This window comes from Lathamus discolor, chromosome 4 (genome assembly GCF_037157495.1).
Source record: "Lathamus discolor isolate bLatDis1 chromosome 4, bLatDis1.hap1, whole genome shotgun sequence".
Lineage (NCBI taxonomy): Eukaryota > Metazoa > Chordata > Aves > Psittaciformes > Psittacidae > Lathamus > Lathamus discolor.
Window position 1 is genome coordinate 104,764,392 of NC_088887.1, and position 18,055 is coordinate 104,782,446.

An 18,055-nucleotide genomic window follows, 5' to 3' on the forward strand; every position below is an offset into this window, starting at 1 on the left:
TTCGGACTCACAAAAAAAGGCATTTCCATAGTCTCCTGGTAAATTTCAAACCATTCAGCTGCCTTCAGAGGTGTCTTAGCCTGACTGAACCAGAAGTCAAAGCTCAGCTGTTAACACGAGACCTAAAGTGCAAGTAACAAAATGATCATGTGCAGACCAAAGTGCCAGCGCACTGGAAATGTGTGTGGCTCCCCATCAGCTCAACCCCATCGCAGGGTGTCTCACAGCACTTCCAGGCTGCCAGGCTGGCCAGATCCTGAGACATTCAAAAACCCCTGGGCTTCCTATCACACATAAGCCACAGAGCCCTGCTGCCCCATGGGACTGGAACTACCCATGGTCCCAGTCCCTTGGTTCCTACACCAGCTGTTGTAAACTGCATCTGTAAAGATTTCCATATCTGGAAAAATTTAGCATATAGATAGAGTATAATATTATTTTTCCCCAGAATCAAAACAAAGCTAAACATAAAACTTCTGCAGTTCTCCATATCACAGAACGCTATCTCCTCTTGGCCTAAACATACATAAAAAAGAAGCAACACAAATGTGCTTCTGTGTGGCCAAATCCAGAGATTCTTAAATTGCTTTGTCTTATTCCAGTGCACATCTAGAAAGACCCTCCCTGACAAATCTCCAGGGAGGCATACCACAAGCTTAACAGGCCAGGCTTCTTATGCGTGTTTTGTGCACCCAGAATAGAGTTGGAGCTGCCACAGAAAGCTAGAAGTTGCTATCACTGATACCCTAAACAAGCTGTTTACTGTTAACACAGATTGTATTGAATTTTTTCCACTGAACATCATTCTCAGAGTTTAAATCCTGCCATATATCATTCTGTTATGAATTTTCAGAGGAAGAAAACACATTTACAAGTACTGCCACCAAATGCATCAAGAGTCTTTTCTCAAGCTGCTCCAGCTGTCTTAAAAGATTTTTGTTCCTACCATTAACACTGAAAACCCATTCCAGAAGCTCTTTCCTCCAAGGACTATCCATGACTTCTAAGAGTCCATCCAATTGTACTGATATTGACCTTTTATCCTTTTGTATGTGTGTGCATATGTTCTGTAAACCTTCTTCCTGTCACTGATATTTATATCCAGTATGTAGAGAGCATCATTGTGAATCTAACTCCCTCCCTTCCTTGGTATCACTTGTCTCCTACTCACCCCATTTTACCAAAGGCTCCAGTCCCTTGCTGTGGCCAGTACCTCTTTCTCCTCTTGTGCTTAGTTAATTACTTTTCCTTCCTGAAAACTCACCTTCTCTTTCTAATGGCATATTTTCTCTCAGGTTAAGTAATTCAGAAGCCAGTCTCTTCTTTCATGCTTTATTCATACTCATATTCCATGGATCACCTTCTCCCTCAGAGATCTGTTCAGTCTTCATTCCAGTAATTCCCTGAACAACCTGAGATGTTGTCCCCAGCCTGATTTTCTGTTCCGTTCTTCTGATTTAATCTAAAATCAGCATTCACAGTTTTACCTCTGACACTCTTCTGCATGCTTTGACAGGCAAGTATTCAAGCATAAGCAGCTTTTATTTAGTACCTAAAATGCGTAACACACATCCTATAATTTCTACAACCTGTCATCACGGTATATGGAGGTCACCTCCCCTGCTTCCTCAGAAGCACTTCTTCGTCATTTCCTCTCCTTCATTTTTACCATCACAGAGAGGAAGAAGAAAATGTCCTCGTGTACGTTTCTGGCACCTTCAGGGCTGCACAAGCAGGCTCCTCTGGTCAGTGGCTTCTTGGCTTTTTAAAAACTTTGTCACCATCAGGCCGAAACGTTTGATCAGGTTCAGCAGTTTAACTGTTCGTCGGCAACAACCAAGCACACAATCACACACTCAGCTGCAAGGATAACCAAACAGCCCTCAAACTCTGCCGGCTGCTAACAGAAACCCACAAGATTCTGCAAACAGGAGCTGAGCAAACTACATAGCATCCACATGCACGTCTCTGTTCCTTCCTTTTCTCCCCCTGTAAGAAGGATACACATCATAGTCACCATAGAAAGAATTAAAATGAAACATCTCCAAATGCCCACAGCCTGCACTACTCTTTGTTCACTGTCGTAAAGGTCATGGTTTGCCAACGATAATACCAGCTGTACAGACAGCTTCTGTCTAGTTGAAGAAAGTCTGAAAGATAAAACATGTTTTGCTCCCCAGAGTAGACTGGGCAGGAGATAATGTTACTCAAAGAAAGAGTTAGTAAGTGTGAGGCAGAAAGCTAAGGTATGCTGGTTTTGGCTGGGATAGAGTTAACTTTGTCATAGGAGCTGGTATAGGGCTGTGTTTCGGATTTGTGCTGGAAACAGTGTTCCTAACACAGGGCTGTTTTCATTATTGCTGAGCAATGCTTACACAGAGCCAAGGTCTTTTCTGCTCCTCACACCACCCCACCAGGGAGCAGCTTGGAGGTGCATGAGAAGTTAGGAGCCAGGACAGCTGACACCAACTGACCAAAGGGATATCCCAGACCGTATGGCATCATGCTCATAATATAAAGCAGAGGGAAGAAGAAGGAAGCAGGGGATATTTGGAGAGTTGGCGTTTGTCTTCCCAAGTAACCATTACATATGATGGAGCCCTGATGTCCTGGAGATGGCTGAACACCTGCCACCGATGGGAAGTGGTGAATGCATACCTAGTTTCACTTTGCTTGTGTGTGGCTTTTGCTTTACCTATTAAACTGTCTTCATCCCAACCCACAAGTTTTCTCATTTCACTTTTCCAATTCTCTCCCCCGTTCCACAAGAGGCTGTGTGGGGCTTAGCTGCTGCCTGGGGTTAAACCACAACGTAACTGCCCAAGATACTGCCAGAGTCTTATTCTGATTTAATTTCTACCAAAGCAAGAGAGATCAGAATTTGACCTTCTAGAAGGTGGGCATGTAATGAGTGAAGCAACTTCCTCTTACATCACAAAAGTATTTCTTGCTCACATAAGACAACACTCTCAACAGAAAGAACTGTCTCTGCACTCTCAACCTGCTGACAGTTGTGCAATAGAGGTTTCGACTTGACCTATCATGCGAAAAGCTCTAAGAGCTCCTTGCTTTCAGTCAAAAACTGGTGAACTATCTTAAACCAAAATATAAATTTTACTCTGAAAAAAAATTGATGTTAGGCTTCGTTTTCCTGGTCCAAACAATATCCTTAAGTACAGGTAGGAATTATGCCTATCAACTACTTTAAGTACTGGAAACCTCCCACAGAAACAAGATGAAGCAGAAACTGGAAAAGTTTGTCATATGAAAGAATGCACGGCAACTTGAGTCCTTCCACACACTTCAGATCCCCCAAAACTGCAACAAATACTGGATCTTTTCTGCTTGAGGGAAGAGGTTTAAGGGGAGAACCAAGAATTTCTCATACTTTATGAGGTTTTACTAATGCAAACTGGAAGAGTATCAAGAGTATCAAGCTTTACACTCATGTACCCAGCTAGACTTTCTGAGATGAAGGAGGTCCACTCTTACTTTTCCATGACAATATCTTATTCTCCACGTAGTCAAAATCTTCCAATAATTAAAGATCAAAGTAGTCTGTAAAGATCAAAACAGCCTTTTTGTTACCACAGAATATTTGAGAACATTCCTTTTGCAAATGTGTGCGCAATCAGGTAGAAATGGCAAGGGGAAGACTACACATTCTATCTTTAAATAAGCGTCCTTGAAACCCAAACTCCTCTGTTTACCCCATTTTTAAATGAAACTCTTTTTTTTTCTTTTGATAATTAAAGCTTGAGAAAGGTACGCTACCGCTTTTAATTTCTAAACATTGTATAACCATTCATAGCTACTGGCACAGAAAGCTGAAGCATCAGATCTGAATTTGCTCTATGGTTTGACTCCACTTTGTCATCTCTGGCATTTGAAAGATACCTGATTCAAATGATTACTGATTAGAATAATCACTACTGCAATAAATTGTTTGCAAATATATACTACCCAACTGATACTCAAATCCAGAAACAGAATGAATTTCTTCATTGTTCATCTTTGAATGAAGTCTTAAGAAAGCAAGAATAGGAAAAAATCCCAAGTACTATTTATTATTATTCCTTCTTTTTTCTAAAAATTGTGCATCTCTTCACAACTAGGATGAGCTGTGTTACCTTCAGGAAAATCCAAGTCACTCATTTGCACTGAGTGAAAGCTTGAAGGCTGTCTGAATTTTGAAAGAAACAATTCACACCAAGAAAAAAACATTCTCCTATGCTGCAATTACTGATACTTTATTAGGTTTAGCACTGAAGGTCAAGAAAAGAGTACTTACCTTTTGTTTTGGAAAGAGTTTTGGAATAGAAATCAGTCTGTTGCTACGTGACTGGTTTCCAAGCAGCAATTCCACTCACTTCTTCAGGGAAACTGTGTTCTTCTGTTTCTGCAAATGCTGTTTATATTGAGTAAATCCAAGTACGTTCAACTCAGAGAGCATACCAAGAGCCAGTAATGAAAAAATGCATTTGCAAAAACTAGAACACAATAAAATGACCTTTCAACTCTTATCTAGAGAAAGAGATGCATCATATACATGATATATTGCTGGCACTACATTTTCTGCCTGTTGACCCGAGAGAATGCCAACTTTTATGAACTATACTTGAGCCATTCAATTTATTTTGTGAATAAACACATACAGCTTCTTCCATTTCTTCCCATGCTTGAAGGACTTAGACATATCAAAAGTGACAAGTGTCAGTGGAAATACTATAAAAGGGTAAAGTTTTCACTGAATACTGATCAACATCCCTCAATAACAAACCAAGGATGCATCCATAATAACACGTTTCTTCTTACAAGGGTTTTGTATGCTATTTTTGCTCTGTTTTGTAAGAAGTGTCTCCTACTCTGCCCATTTAGCATCTGTTAGGACTCACTTGTGGAAGTTCAGTAAAATGAAAGGCAATTAAAAAATTCAGCACAATAGTATGAAATCCATTCAAGCTCAATTTAAATATCATTATTCGGATCAAACTTCATTGCCCTGTTTCCACCAGCCCTGAGTTGAACAACCTGAATTGAATTAAACCCTTATTTGGTTATTTATCCAGATAATAAATGCCTTGCTCAGAAAGACAGAGCCCAAAATCCACATTCATATCTGTTGAATTTAAAGAACTTAAAGGAAATTATTTTGTTTTTTAATGTAATTAACATCCAGTACAATAAATTAGTAGACATCAGATTTCACTAGCTATTAAGCTTTACATTTATGATGGTCTTTGATTTGAATAAATGCAGAAAGAAGATGCTTAAAATTGCATATTATAAATAAGGAAAAAACAGTCAGCAACCATGTGTATTAGGAGTTAGTCTGCTCATTTGCTAAGAACCAAACATTTACGAAAACCCACTGTATCTTTTAAAAAACAAACATGTTCTGCAAGCTCAATTAATTTCCCTGAGGAAAAAAAGAACAGATGAGAGAGGAACGAATGCCACAGAGAAGGAAAAAGGATTAGGAAGCAACCTGGGACCAGACCTCTTGAGTAATGTCAGAGATAAGCAGCAAAAGGTTAAGCAGCTGAAAGAGGTTTTTTGTGGGGATAATACAACCACATCTTTTCTGGCAGGGCTGTGAGGACTGTATCTCCCAGCAGCACTGCCTGGCACTGTACGCATACGCCAGGTTATATGACAAAGTGGTACTGTTGTACAGCCGTACAATCCAAATCAAATGTGCTCCTGAGAGCAACTGACCCAACTCATCTACAAAACTATATGCAATCCAGACACATATTAAAGAACGTCATTCAAGTTGCAAAGTCAATCACTCAAGGATTACATAGAAGAATTTAATTTGCACGTGGAAATGCAGAATAATCTTTCATTACACAACTACATGCACTTTCTCTACAGATTATCAGGCTGTGTAGTCAAAGAAGCCACACACAGCATCCTACTTCGTTGCTTGCACAAGTTGAAAGGTGCCGTATCAATAAGCTATGGAGATGTAAGAAAGAAAAGGAGGATTTCAGTGTTAGAGCTGTTCACTTCTCTGTCCTGAAGTGTTCGGCTCTCTCTCTGCATGTACTGAAGACTCCTATCTGGAGGAGCTGTTCTGGGAGCTCTTCTGCATAAATGGCACAACCCTTATTTTCTGTGGAGATGATTTGAGATTTTGGGATCTGATCTGTAGAAGAGCAGAAAGTATAGTAAAACTGACCAATATTCTAAAAAGAGCACAGCCAGGAAAAGGGCGCTAATAGTCAGTGGGCACTTAGGGTCTTAACTTCATCTGTGCTTCAGTTATTCATGAAAGGTGGAAAAAATGATACCTTGCTGCCTTACACTCTTGTGTACAAAGAAACATCTGCTAATTGTGAAAACCCGGACTGACAGTCACTAGGACAGAACTAAACACGAGGTTCTCTCACTAAACCCAAGTATTGGTAGACTTTAATTATACTTTTTACATGGTTTAGGCAAAGTCTGTACCTTCCTTCTCCATAGGGCTTTATGAGAACAAGCAGATGCTTGAGATTATGATGGATTTAGGCAGACACTGTGATCATGTGGGATATACTCAAGAGTGGAACAGAGTCAGGTACACCCCACCATACTAAATGAAGAGTTTAGAGGTTTCAGGACCAGAAGTTTGATCTGAAATTTTACCCACATTTTCCCCACTTATATTTTCTCTTATTTGTAGCACTAAACAGTGCAAAAGTGATGCAGGAAAGTGGCAAAAAGTTGAGTAAGGCATGTGCTGGATGTTTTCCTGGTGTTCACATCTAATGTACGATACTCATTAGGATGTAAATCCTGACGGTTAAGTGTATGTTGAGCAGATGGACATTAGCAGAGTTCCTAACTGTGGATTACGGTACAACAGAACATGCCTTAACGGCTACACCATTGCAGTTAGGCTGAATCCTTTCTTCTGTCACTGGAAGGATTTGTACATACTTTTACTTAATTCTCCCTGAGAATCCAAAATGTTTGCTTACAGCAAACATTACAATTACACCACATATAGACACACTGCATAAAAATTACATACAGCAAATTACTTATGCCACTTGCTTGGCTAGCTCGGGAACAGTCTTTTTACCCCAGAAGGGGTCATACTCAAAACAAAAACCCATACTCTGTCTCAGGATGACACCATGGCTGCCTCTACCAACCCCATCAACTCACAATGAGTTTTTATCAATACATTAGTTCTCTTCACAGTCATATTAAACCTTAGTAACCTTAGTAAGGCGGTGCTGTCTGGCACTGCCAAATGCATCCACTCACCCACCCAGAACAGCATTCCCAAGGAATGAACACTTCTGCAGAATACAGAGAGCACTCTAACTCAGCATGCTTCCACTAACTCAAAATAACCACAGATAGAAAGCTCCTGCCTACCCTCTCTTTATCCTTTACCCCATAATCCAGGGGCTCGCACTCTGTCGGGCATGCCGTTTTGGTTTTCTCTCCAGCAGCCTCCATACCCATCCCCTTGACATGACCCAGAGGCTAAGGAGCTGCCAGGGACCCTTCCCACTGCCTGCCATTTACCTGTAGCAGGTGGTGGGCTGCCCGGTAGCCGAGGCGCGGGCCTCCCCGCACACCGGGCGGCAGCTGCCCAGTGCCGTACCCATGCCAGGCCACCACGTAGGGGTTGTCCATGGTCAGCCAGTAGCGCACCTGCCCGCCGAAGTGCCGGAAGCAGAGCTCGGCGTAGTCACGGAACAGCTGGGGCAGGACAGGGCTGGCCCAGCCGCCAAAGGCGTCCTGCAGACCCTGCGGCAGGTCCCAGTGGTACAGGGTGACAACGGGCTCGATGCCCAGCTCCCGCAGGCGGCCCAGCAGCCGGCCGTAGTGGGCCAGCCCGGCGGGGTTGACAGGCGCTGTGCCATTGGGCAGCAGCCGGGCCCAGGACAGCGAGAAGCGGTAGTGCGAGACCCGCAGGCTCCGCAGCCCCTCGGCGTCGCGGAACAGGTTGTTGTAGCTGTCGCTGGCCACGTCGCCGCCCGCCGGCGTGGACGGGCGGTGGGCGAAGGTGTCCCAGATCGAAGCGCCTTTGCCGCCCTGGCGCCAGCCGCCCTCTGTCTGGTAGGCGGCGCTGCCCGCCCCCCAGAGGAAGCCGTCGGGGAAGGTGTCGTGGAGGAAGAGCTGGTCCTGCGGGTAGGGCAGCCGGGCGAAGCGGGACCAGGTGCCCGCGCCCTGCCCCGGCGCCCCTTGCAGTGGCCGCCCCAGCAACAGCAGCAGCGGCGGCAGCAGCAGAACTGGCGCGGCGCACACCATGCTGCCGGCGGGACTCCGCGACGGCAGCTCCCTCCTGCCAGCCCCCTGCCGTCCCATTTTATCTCCCCTCGCCTCTCCCCCCACCCCCGCCCCGGTGGGCACGGCCATTAATAATTACCTCGGAGCTGTCGTCTGCATCCTTCCCGACCGGCTTCCTCTGGGAGAGCTACCTCCGGGGGCGGGATCCGGGGGTGAGACGGGGCGGGCGGCGAGGAGAGGGCGGCAGCGGGGCGGGGGCTCCTCGGGGGAGAGGTGGACCCTGACTCCTCTTTGGGGTCGCCTGTGTCACCCACCCACACACGCGCACACACGCCCTTCAGCGTGGAGATCGCCGTCCGGGAAGACAGGGCCGGAGCCCGCACCTCGCTGCGGCTCCGGTGCCCTCTCGTAGGCGGGACCCTCGCCGCTGCCCTGCTCCTTTCAGAAACGACTTTTCTGAGGAGCCCACGGATAGACCCGACGGCCGGAGCCATCCCCTCGGAGCAGCTGCGCGTTGCTTCCGTCCCGTCGGGGAGGCCCGGCGCCGGCGGGCAGCGGCCCCAGCGGCCGATCCGAGGAAAGGGGGGGCGGGGATGGGACGCGACGGGACGGTAATAAAAAACATTTTTATTGATTAAAATGATACAATTTTTAATTTTTTTCAATTAAATGCGTTTTTCCTTCTCCCAGAATTTCCTTCATCATACCTTGGCACGAGACATCTCATCTGCAATCTCTCATGTAACAGTAATTAAAGAGAAACTCGTTATCCAAGTCCGCACTCAAACCCCTCGCCTCTTAACCCCCCTGCCCCAGTAGTTCATGGACTGCCACCTCGCAGTAACAACACCTTTCTTTTCTGGAGTAGGAGCTTGGTTGTTTACCGTGTGCAAAACAAGTTCCAATTACAAATGCCTCACGGATCTTTATGGAGAGGCAAAAAATCTCAGCTAAATTTGGTTGCTGAGTTATACTTCTTAACTGATTGCCTCTGTGTGATGCATGGACCCCTCTTTTAAAGGCAGGTTTCCGGCTGCTGTGCTCATCTTCTGTCCACAAAACAATTCAGCCAGGGCACTGAGGTGAGAAATAGCTCAACACATTGCAAAAACCTGGTGTTCAGCTGTGTGGACTCTTAACAGAAGTTGGGACATGTAGGGATAAAACACACCTGCTAGACAGGCTGTTAAGGACAGGGAGATGTTCCCAGGAGATAAAGTTGTTTATTTAACTGCAGAATGAAGGTATTTAGATAATTTCATTCTAATTTTAGAAAATAAATGCCCTCAGGGGAAAATTACAGGTAATCACTAATGATGAGTCAATGGATTTAAATGCTAGCTGTGATCTGCTGAAGGTTTCCTCTAGTGTGTATGGGGGGCTCTCACACCTCCCAGGTGCTGCATGCAGGGCAGTTGGTCTGTGCCTGGTTCTAGAACTTCCACCTTCCACCTTTTCTGCACTGATCCGGTTCAGTCTGGGGAGGTTCTTTTGTACTGCCTTTAAAGAAGAGACCAAAGATATAGTGGACAGGACTGCGGTTAGCCTTCCATTGGTGGCAATTAATTCATTCCTGTGTTAGAGGCAGGAAGCTCTGAACAGCCCAGGGGGCCATCAGCACCCTTCCTTAAGGGAGGAAGTTTGTGGAGTGAGAGCAGGGGGGTGGCAGGCCCAGAACCAGGGCTGGTCATTGGTTGTACAGTCTGATGAGCTGCTGAAATCTGATTACAGTCAAAGTAAATGGCAACTTTAGCTTCAGCAACAGAGCTGCAGCAAGAGAGAAAACATGTTAGCATCACCTGGTACTTACTTGCAGAATCCGGACAACAGCTTTTAAGTGTACAACAGTGTTGCTTCAGTGGGCCCTGTGCAAAGTGAAGAACCAGGCTCCCGTTCAGTTACCGACCTGATTTCAGTGGAAGTGTAATGCCTTCGCTGGAGCTCACTGCCAAAGTATTTAAAAAATCGAGATGTAGAGACATGCTTCAGAACTACCTCAGCCTAAAACAGGGTATCAGTGATGCTAAGTCCGCTGCTGACATTTAAAACAAGACAAAACTTCATTTGATATCTGAGGACACAAGAGATTTTTAAATATGTGTTGATACTTCTCTTTTCATTTGTTAATGATTAACTAAAACCTAGATTGATTCTATTTATACTTAGGCAGCACCAATTCAGTTAAATAGGTACTTAACTGAAGCTCCTTCATTAGAAGCTCTTATCTTTCAAAGCCTCTCAACAGTTGAAGGAAAGAAAAAGTATTAGTCTAAGTCAGCCCAGTTATGATCTCTGTCAACTTTTGGAGATGGCTACCATCTCCAGGTAGCTGTCCGGGAAGCCTACAGTGACTGTGCAGAAGAAAACAGCCTGTTTTTGAGGGATGAAATCTGGCCATAAATTGCTGGCACAAAGCTGTCCCTTCAGCTGTATGTCCCTCAGATGAAAACAATTTAATTTTTTTTAGCATAAACGACAGCAAATGAGCACTGTGACCTTCAGTTGCGTGGGGTTTTTCTTAGACAGAAAGGTTATTTTTGTGGTTTAGGATAACACAATAACCCACTGCTCAGCCTGTGGGGTTTTTTTCTCCTAACAGTCTAACAAACTCTGTGCAATATTAACCATGCAGAAAGGTCAGCCAAGCACTTGCAGACACCCAGGTCTCTCTCATTGCTCCTTGAGTTCAAAGCAGGGCTCCATTGCATCTGCGTTGCTGAGCAAGCACACTTCCAACTCTGCGCTGGGTCAGCAGATCAGGACTTATCTTTCAGTCTCTTTGTACTGATTACTGAATGTTCAGCTTCTGATAAGCTGTATAATGGATACTGTGAGTGTCAGTATAATTTTCATTCAGGCTGTGCTGGGATTTTCTTTGCTAGCTATGCAGTCAGTGCATGCAATCAAATTTGACAGTGTTCTGAGCATTGCTGTTTCTACCCCAAAGAGGGTGCATCTTCTGGGGTACCTAATTTTAGGTAAAGTATCTCTATTACTGCTTTAGATTCACTTAACAGCTTTCCCTGAGATCACACCATGCACTAGCTTCAATGCAGCAAACCCTTTCCTCATTTTAAAATCTCTGCAGAAGAGCTAGCAGCTTTAGACTGGTAGCATCTGTGCTCCTCACTGTGGTAGAACAATTGGTCTCAGTGCCTAAAACCCCATCTTCTGTTTTAATGCCCCTTTGCTGTTCACAAGCATATTTACAAATGTATACAGGCATAAAGTCAGTTGAAAATAGCCAAAAGTGATAGATTTTACTCTCTCAGCATTTCATTTCAAGACACGAAAGTGCTCAGTGCTAGCTGGGGACACTGATTAAGTATATCACCACCTGAATTAGACTGGAGCGTTTTCTCTATTGTTTCCATCACTGCATAGCAGTACTGTATTTTATTGTGTCTGTTAAATGCAACCTGCAAAGATGTCAATTTTTTCTTCTTCTTTCTGATGAAAAGCTGTTCCCAGAAAAGCTGTGCAATGGAGTTCTAGATTTACCACCTTCATCCCTGCCAGAACCAGGCAAATCAGATCTTCCTCGATTTTCCCAAAGAAAATGCAAGTCCAATTTTCTTGAAAAAATTCAGCCTTCCATACCTATTCCTTCTCTCTCTCTCGATCACAGTAGCTATATGCATTCACTGTCTGTTCAGAATGACTTTAAAGACAGCTAGTACATTACTATTGAAATTGGAAACATGGTGGTGTCAGGTCCAACATATTCCTGCTGGTGTAATGAATTAGCGCAACGCTGAAGAATGCTTGGGAAGGTGTCAAGCCCTTGTCTATTGTAGCCATAAGTACCAAATCGTTCTCATCTCCACTTTTTTGTAGTTGGAAAGGGTGGTGGAGAACATGAAATGCCTTTTTTGTTTGTTTGTTTTTAATCTGGGGGACTCCAGATATCTCCTGTTTCAAGTGTAACAAATTCTTTTTATCCCATAAAGGGCCCTGAATTGTTCTTTATTCTGTGGTAGGATCTAGTCTGGTGGGAAATTAGAAACCTAAACTCCATTTTCTTTTTAACTTTTTGTATCTGTGTCTCCAAGAAGTGGATAAATCAAGTTCCTTGTAGGAAAAGTGGAATTCCAGATCCTTTGGCCCTTTTTGCTTTGGAAGGTGACAGGGAGTAACCTCAAGGCAAACCTAGAAATTTATGTTTTATTTCCATGGGACAGTCATGACAATCCCATTGTAACCTAGGAGGGGACATGTGGTATCTGGATGCTTCCTCGTATCTGGACATCAGAGGCTGCAGAGCCTTCCCAGTCCTGCAAACCCTCCTAAAGGGGAACTAGTAAACCCGTTTCAGACCCTGAGTCACGGAAGGTGATGGGGACAGGAAGAAAGCTGAAACACCATCTCGGAATTCCATTTCATGGAAATGACATCTGGAAATGCTGTCTCTTCTGGGAGGCCACAAGCACCTCCCCATTATCTAGATGATGATGGAAGAGTTTGTAGATGGTCTCCCTGTCTTCAAAAGTGCTTTGTAAATTGGTAGAAGAAGGGATGGACAAAGAAGGGAAAAGAAGTTGCCTCTCTACTGAGAAGGGCAGTAGCTAAGAAGTAGATACAGCCTTGCTCTTCCTCTCCTGGGCAGGGGACATAGGCTTGGCTAGAAAGGAGGGTCTAGAGCTGAAGGAGATTCAGTGATGTGGAGAGAGGACAGGAGTGCTCCTTGCCAAGTGCAGCTCATGAGCCACAGGCTTCAATTCTGTTTTAGGCAAGAGCTGAACCCTAGTTTTGGAGGCTGAAGAAATAGCCCTGTCTCCTCTAGTCTGTCGAGCCTGTGTGAACAAATGAAGGTGGATGTCCAAGGAAGTTACAGACCAAACAGGGAGTTACCTGATGTGTTTGGGCACTTTTAGGGTAGAAAATTCTGGAAAACAGAGGGACTGGATCACTCGCACGTGTGAAATAGATTCAACAATTTAGATGGGGTCTGGATATACTGGATCTCAAGCCAAAGAGGTACATACATACCTGTGAAAATCCCAGTTTGTGGTCTCTGATGCAGTATAAAAAGGAGAGAAACATAATTTAACTTTTCTCACTTCTATTTTAATTTCTGTTTGTGGTACACTGTTATCATTTTGAAACCAATTTAGTTCAGTCTCCACAGGATGGCTCGAAAGCTTGAATCCTGTGGCTCAGTCTAGAGCTGACAGCACTCTAGGGACATGTATGGTGGCTTTTCATATGCAGTCATCCTATCTCTTCAGTTCAGGCACAGCTGAAGCATTTCCTTTTACTCTTCAAATTTCTACTATTTTAAAACCTCTGGCAAAATGCCACATCGTCTATGAAAAGAGGGATCCACAGGGCTTTAAATGAAGAAATAAAAAGCACTGCTATTAAAAAATTAAAATGCAATGCTGAGTTTTATGTACATGGAAGTTGATATTTTTATGCATTAAATTCAGTCAGGGAAGAATATCCTGCAAAATTACTTCTATCCTCATATCTTTAGATAAGATGAGAAACACTCCTGCTAAAATCATACAGCAGGACAAGTTAGTGCTTGTTAAATCTGTGTTTCAATAAGCAGTTGAATGACACCTCAGTTCAGATACTTATTTCTTGTTGGTTTCATCTCATGCCAATGTTGGTTTCCTTTGCTGCCAGGCAAAGACTGGCTCACCAAGAAATAGAAATAGTTTAAAGAACTACTGTAGTGTGTTAATTCTTTTTAAGATTTTCTCCCTAAATTACTCTTCTGCAGTTAAGAGTTATATCATTTTAAAGTCTACTGAGCTGAAACTTTGTAAACTAGTCATTTAATCTATATTGCACTGTGCTGCTGCATTACTAAATGTACAGGCAACACTGGCTGCAAACACATAAATGCTTTTCAGGGCTACAGGCATATGATGCTCTTTAATAAACACAATTATATTATACTATATCAATTTTGACTGCATAGCAGAAACTCAGTTTGGTACCGAGTGAAGTGTGTAGTGCTGAAATGTGATTTACAGTCAACTGAGAAGTCATTTAGTCTTTTAGAGCTGCTTCATTCTCACATGAATGTACTTGTGAGCTATTCCTAGATACTCTAGCAAGGCTTTACTCCCATATTTCTAAGACTGGCGCAAAATCATTAGGAAGTCAAGATATTTGTTACCAAAACAGTGAGTATGCATGGTTTAGGGTCTACCTCTTCAAATGTGGTTGAGGAGTGGAACCAGATTAGACCATGATAGAGTATGTTGCAACAGTCTAGTTTTGAAAAGACTTGAAAAGACATAACGTAAGGCCTTGCTTTACCCACATCTGAAATCACAGAAGGTTTAATCTTTTGAGCAATAAGATGCCAATCCCTTTCTTAGGGTGAAATTAGAGACAGGATAATATTTGTTGACAGTGTCAGGATCTTAATACTTCTTCCTGAATAGGAACCAGACTGTTACATGTTTCAGGTTTATTGCCCTCCTGAAGTGATGGCCTTACAGCCTCCTCTTTAGATCAAAACAGCAGGGGAGAATAAGGAAGTCGTATGTGCTACCACTGACTTTAATTCCATGAGATTAAGTGTTTATGAGACTATTTTAGATTTTCTCCATGTCGTGGTTTAAACCGATCCACACAGCTCGTCCACTAACCCCCCCTCCCCCCCCCCCGACCCTCCCCACTCCCAGAGGGATGGGGAGGAGAATCAGGAGAATGTAACTCCCACGGGTTGAGATAAGAGCAGCCCAGTAACTAAGGTATAACACAAACCACTGCTGCTACCGCCAGTGATAATATTGATAAGAGAAAATAACAAGAGAATACAATACCACCGCCGAATGAGTTCGACCGCCCCCGAAGAGAGAGAGTGCCCTTCCAGGTAACTCCCAGTTACCTCCCTGGGCATGACATGCTGTGGTATGGAATACCTCTTTGGCTAGTTTGGGTCAGGTGTCCTGTCTCTGCTTCCTCCCGGCCTCCCCTCGTCCCCAGCAGAGCATGAGACTCACAAAGTCCTTGGCCAGAATAAACATTACTTAACAACAATTAAAACCAATCGGTGTTGTTAGCTCTCTGCCCAGGCTGGAAGTCAAAACACAGAGCTTGCACCAGTTACTAAGAAGGAGCAAAACGGCTCCTGGTAAACCCAGGACACTCCAGGTCAGCGATTAAATTTCCACCAGCGGCTCTGATTCACCCCTACAGTGTCATAGCTGCTGCAACTCGAAGGATGAGGAATATAATAAGACAGGAAGATCAGTGCAGCATTTATAATGCAGGTATCTGAATGTACGTGTAACAGAAAAGCCACAGTGATTAAGCAACATATGCTGGCACATCAACGTTTTAGATCTCTTCATCCAGCAGGTAACTTCAGAAAATAGTATTTGTGGGATTCTCAAAAATACCCATGTTTGATATGCCTGCTCAGTGGCTGTGGGGAAAGTCCCAAACTGTGTCTGAAGGAGGTATTAATTAAGCTTTGCTATATGTACATATATTTTTGTATATATATACAAATATAATATGTATTTTATATATATATATGTGTATATATATATATACATATATATACATATATATACACATATATATACATATATATATACATACATATATATATATACATGTATACATATATATATACATATATATACATATATATATACATATATATATATGTATAAAATATATATTTTATCTAAATGTAGGAAAGTTAAGCAGACTAATTCTCTAAAATTGCCAGGCCTGTGGGAAGGCTGTTGACAGCTTGGTACAAGCATCTAAAGTAAGCATTTTCCAAGTGTAAATCCTTGATCTGCAGTGCTCTTTTACGTGTGCCCAGAATGTAACCAATGCAACAATTCAGCTTGAAAAAAACACTTTGGAGTCTATGCAACGACATTACAATTCATTCACTGCTGGAAGAATGTACCCCCCTGACCAGCATGGTGCCTGCATTCTTCATCTAAACCTCATTTTTTTTTAATTGTAAAAAAACTTCTTTGTAGCAAAAAATCTTTCCTATGTATATAGTGAGGCAGTCTCACGCATAGAGAAAGAAGCAGACCCCTGGCATTACAGAAGATGCTTCATAGGAGACAACAGTAAGTGAATTTTAAATCTATTAGATAGAAAAAATAAATGTGCTCGAGTTAAGTATCATCAAGCAATTCCTCCTTTTGGCTGAAACAGGGCAAGGACTCTTTGCAGAGGAAGCGGGAGAGGAACAATATTTACCAGACCAATTTCTCTGTTGGGTACAAGGGGTAACTGTTGATTTGGATCATGCTGTCGAAGCAAGTGTTCATCCAGACAATTTATGGCCACAAAGATTGGTATGGCCTGAAGTCTGTAGCTTAGTCATAGATACCAAGAAAAGTTAATTTGTCATTTTTTTTATTAATTTGTCATTTTTTTTAATTGACTTAGCATTTAAATTCCTGTAGGCCCAGCTTTCAGCTAACAAACAGATGTTCCTTGAAAGGAATGCATCTGTGTCCATTTCTCTTTATTATTTCTATCTTCAGTTTATTATTTCTTCAGTTTATTATTTCTTCAGTTTATTATTTCTATCTTCAGTTCAATTCTGTTTTTAACTTAAAAAGCTGAAAATTTTGAGGAAGATGATCTACTAAATACATCCACTTACTTTTCATGCTTTTTTTCTCATTGACTCCTGAGAGTCTCCTTTCTGTATGCAATGGCTTTTCTGGATGTTCCTTACAGTTCCTTACAGAGCAAAGTATCAATGCCTGCCGTGTGCAAGACTTGTCTTAGCATGTTTGCTATTATTATTTCAGCAAGCCAGCAGCAGTTTCCAGAGGGTCACAAATGAAAGCAGGAAAATGGTGATTTTTCAAAGTGTGTCAGGTATCTCCATAAAAAGCTCAGCAAAATTTCACACTGTGGGGAAAGCGTGGGAAAAGCCTTCCCAAGGTTAAAGGCATCTTCCAGACCCTCCATCTCACAGCTGTCGGTGCAGTCAGCTCTGTAAGACCTCAAGGTCGGTGAATCCAGTCTCCAGAGAGTTCAGCACTGTTCTTGTCTCTAAAAAATGCTGACAGGCTTGGCTTGGTGTCAAAGCCTCTGCCTGGTTTACTGTCTTCCAGCCATGCCCCTTACACACTCATGGCCTAACTGGCCAAGCGTTTCATGTTTGCCTGTAACAAGGTGTTGACAAGACCCTCTGTAGCCTCCCTGGGGCTAATACAAAGTGTTCTGATTTCTAACTCCTCTTTTACAGCGATCAAAACAGATCAGGTATCTCATTTCACACATATCATTGCTTGGCTGCTTCCTGCCCTGCTCTCCTCCCTCACATAAGTCACATTATTGCTCCAGCTTATGTTAAGGATTTACATTTTTGTTCTCAATTCATTATCCAGGCTTACTTGGGCCAGTGTTATATTGGACCCTTTTATGAGCAGTACTGAACAGTGTTGCAGAGTAGCTTCCCTAAACCACAAGTGCCAGCTAAATACCTATGAGCAGATGGCTATTCCTTGAAGAAAAGGTAGGAAGAGTTTTTACTGTGAAACATATGTCACCTGGAAGGAATGTCATTTGTCAGCTTGAAATAATAAAGCTGAGTAAAAAGACTGAAGCCTTTTAGTAAAGTCTCGCATATATTATGGAACAGTAATACTGGCAGAAGTTCTACTACGGGTATAGGTATAAAAATACGTTAACTCTGGCTTAGCTTATGCCTCTTTCAAAATGGGACTCATCTTCACCAACAGAAATGCTTTTGTGCTTCTTTAACTGGGGGCTTGGATCCATGAGAATGTCTCTGGATGGTAGCAAGTGCCAGTTAGTCTGCAGTAACAGTCCAAACAGGTATTTTTGGTACCTGACAGACGTT

The 18,055-nt window shown here is 43.0% G+C and overlaps 1 protein-coding gene across 1 annotated transcript in view; it reads right to left on the minus strand.

Annotated features, from left to right (window-relative positions):
- KL (klotho) overlaps nt 1-8,313 on the minus strand; it is a 52,304-nt gene extending 43,991 nt beyond the window's left edge. Inside the window, exon 1 of the mRNA XM_065678406.1 lies at nt 7,528-8,313. Within this exon, the coding sequence (XP_065534478.1) occupies nt 7,528-8,313 (786 nt within the window). The remainder of the gene's footprint in view (nt 1-7,527) is intronic.
- Between the last annotated feature and the right edge of the window lie 9,742 nt (nt 8,314-18,055).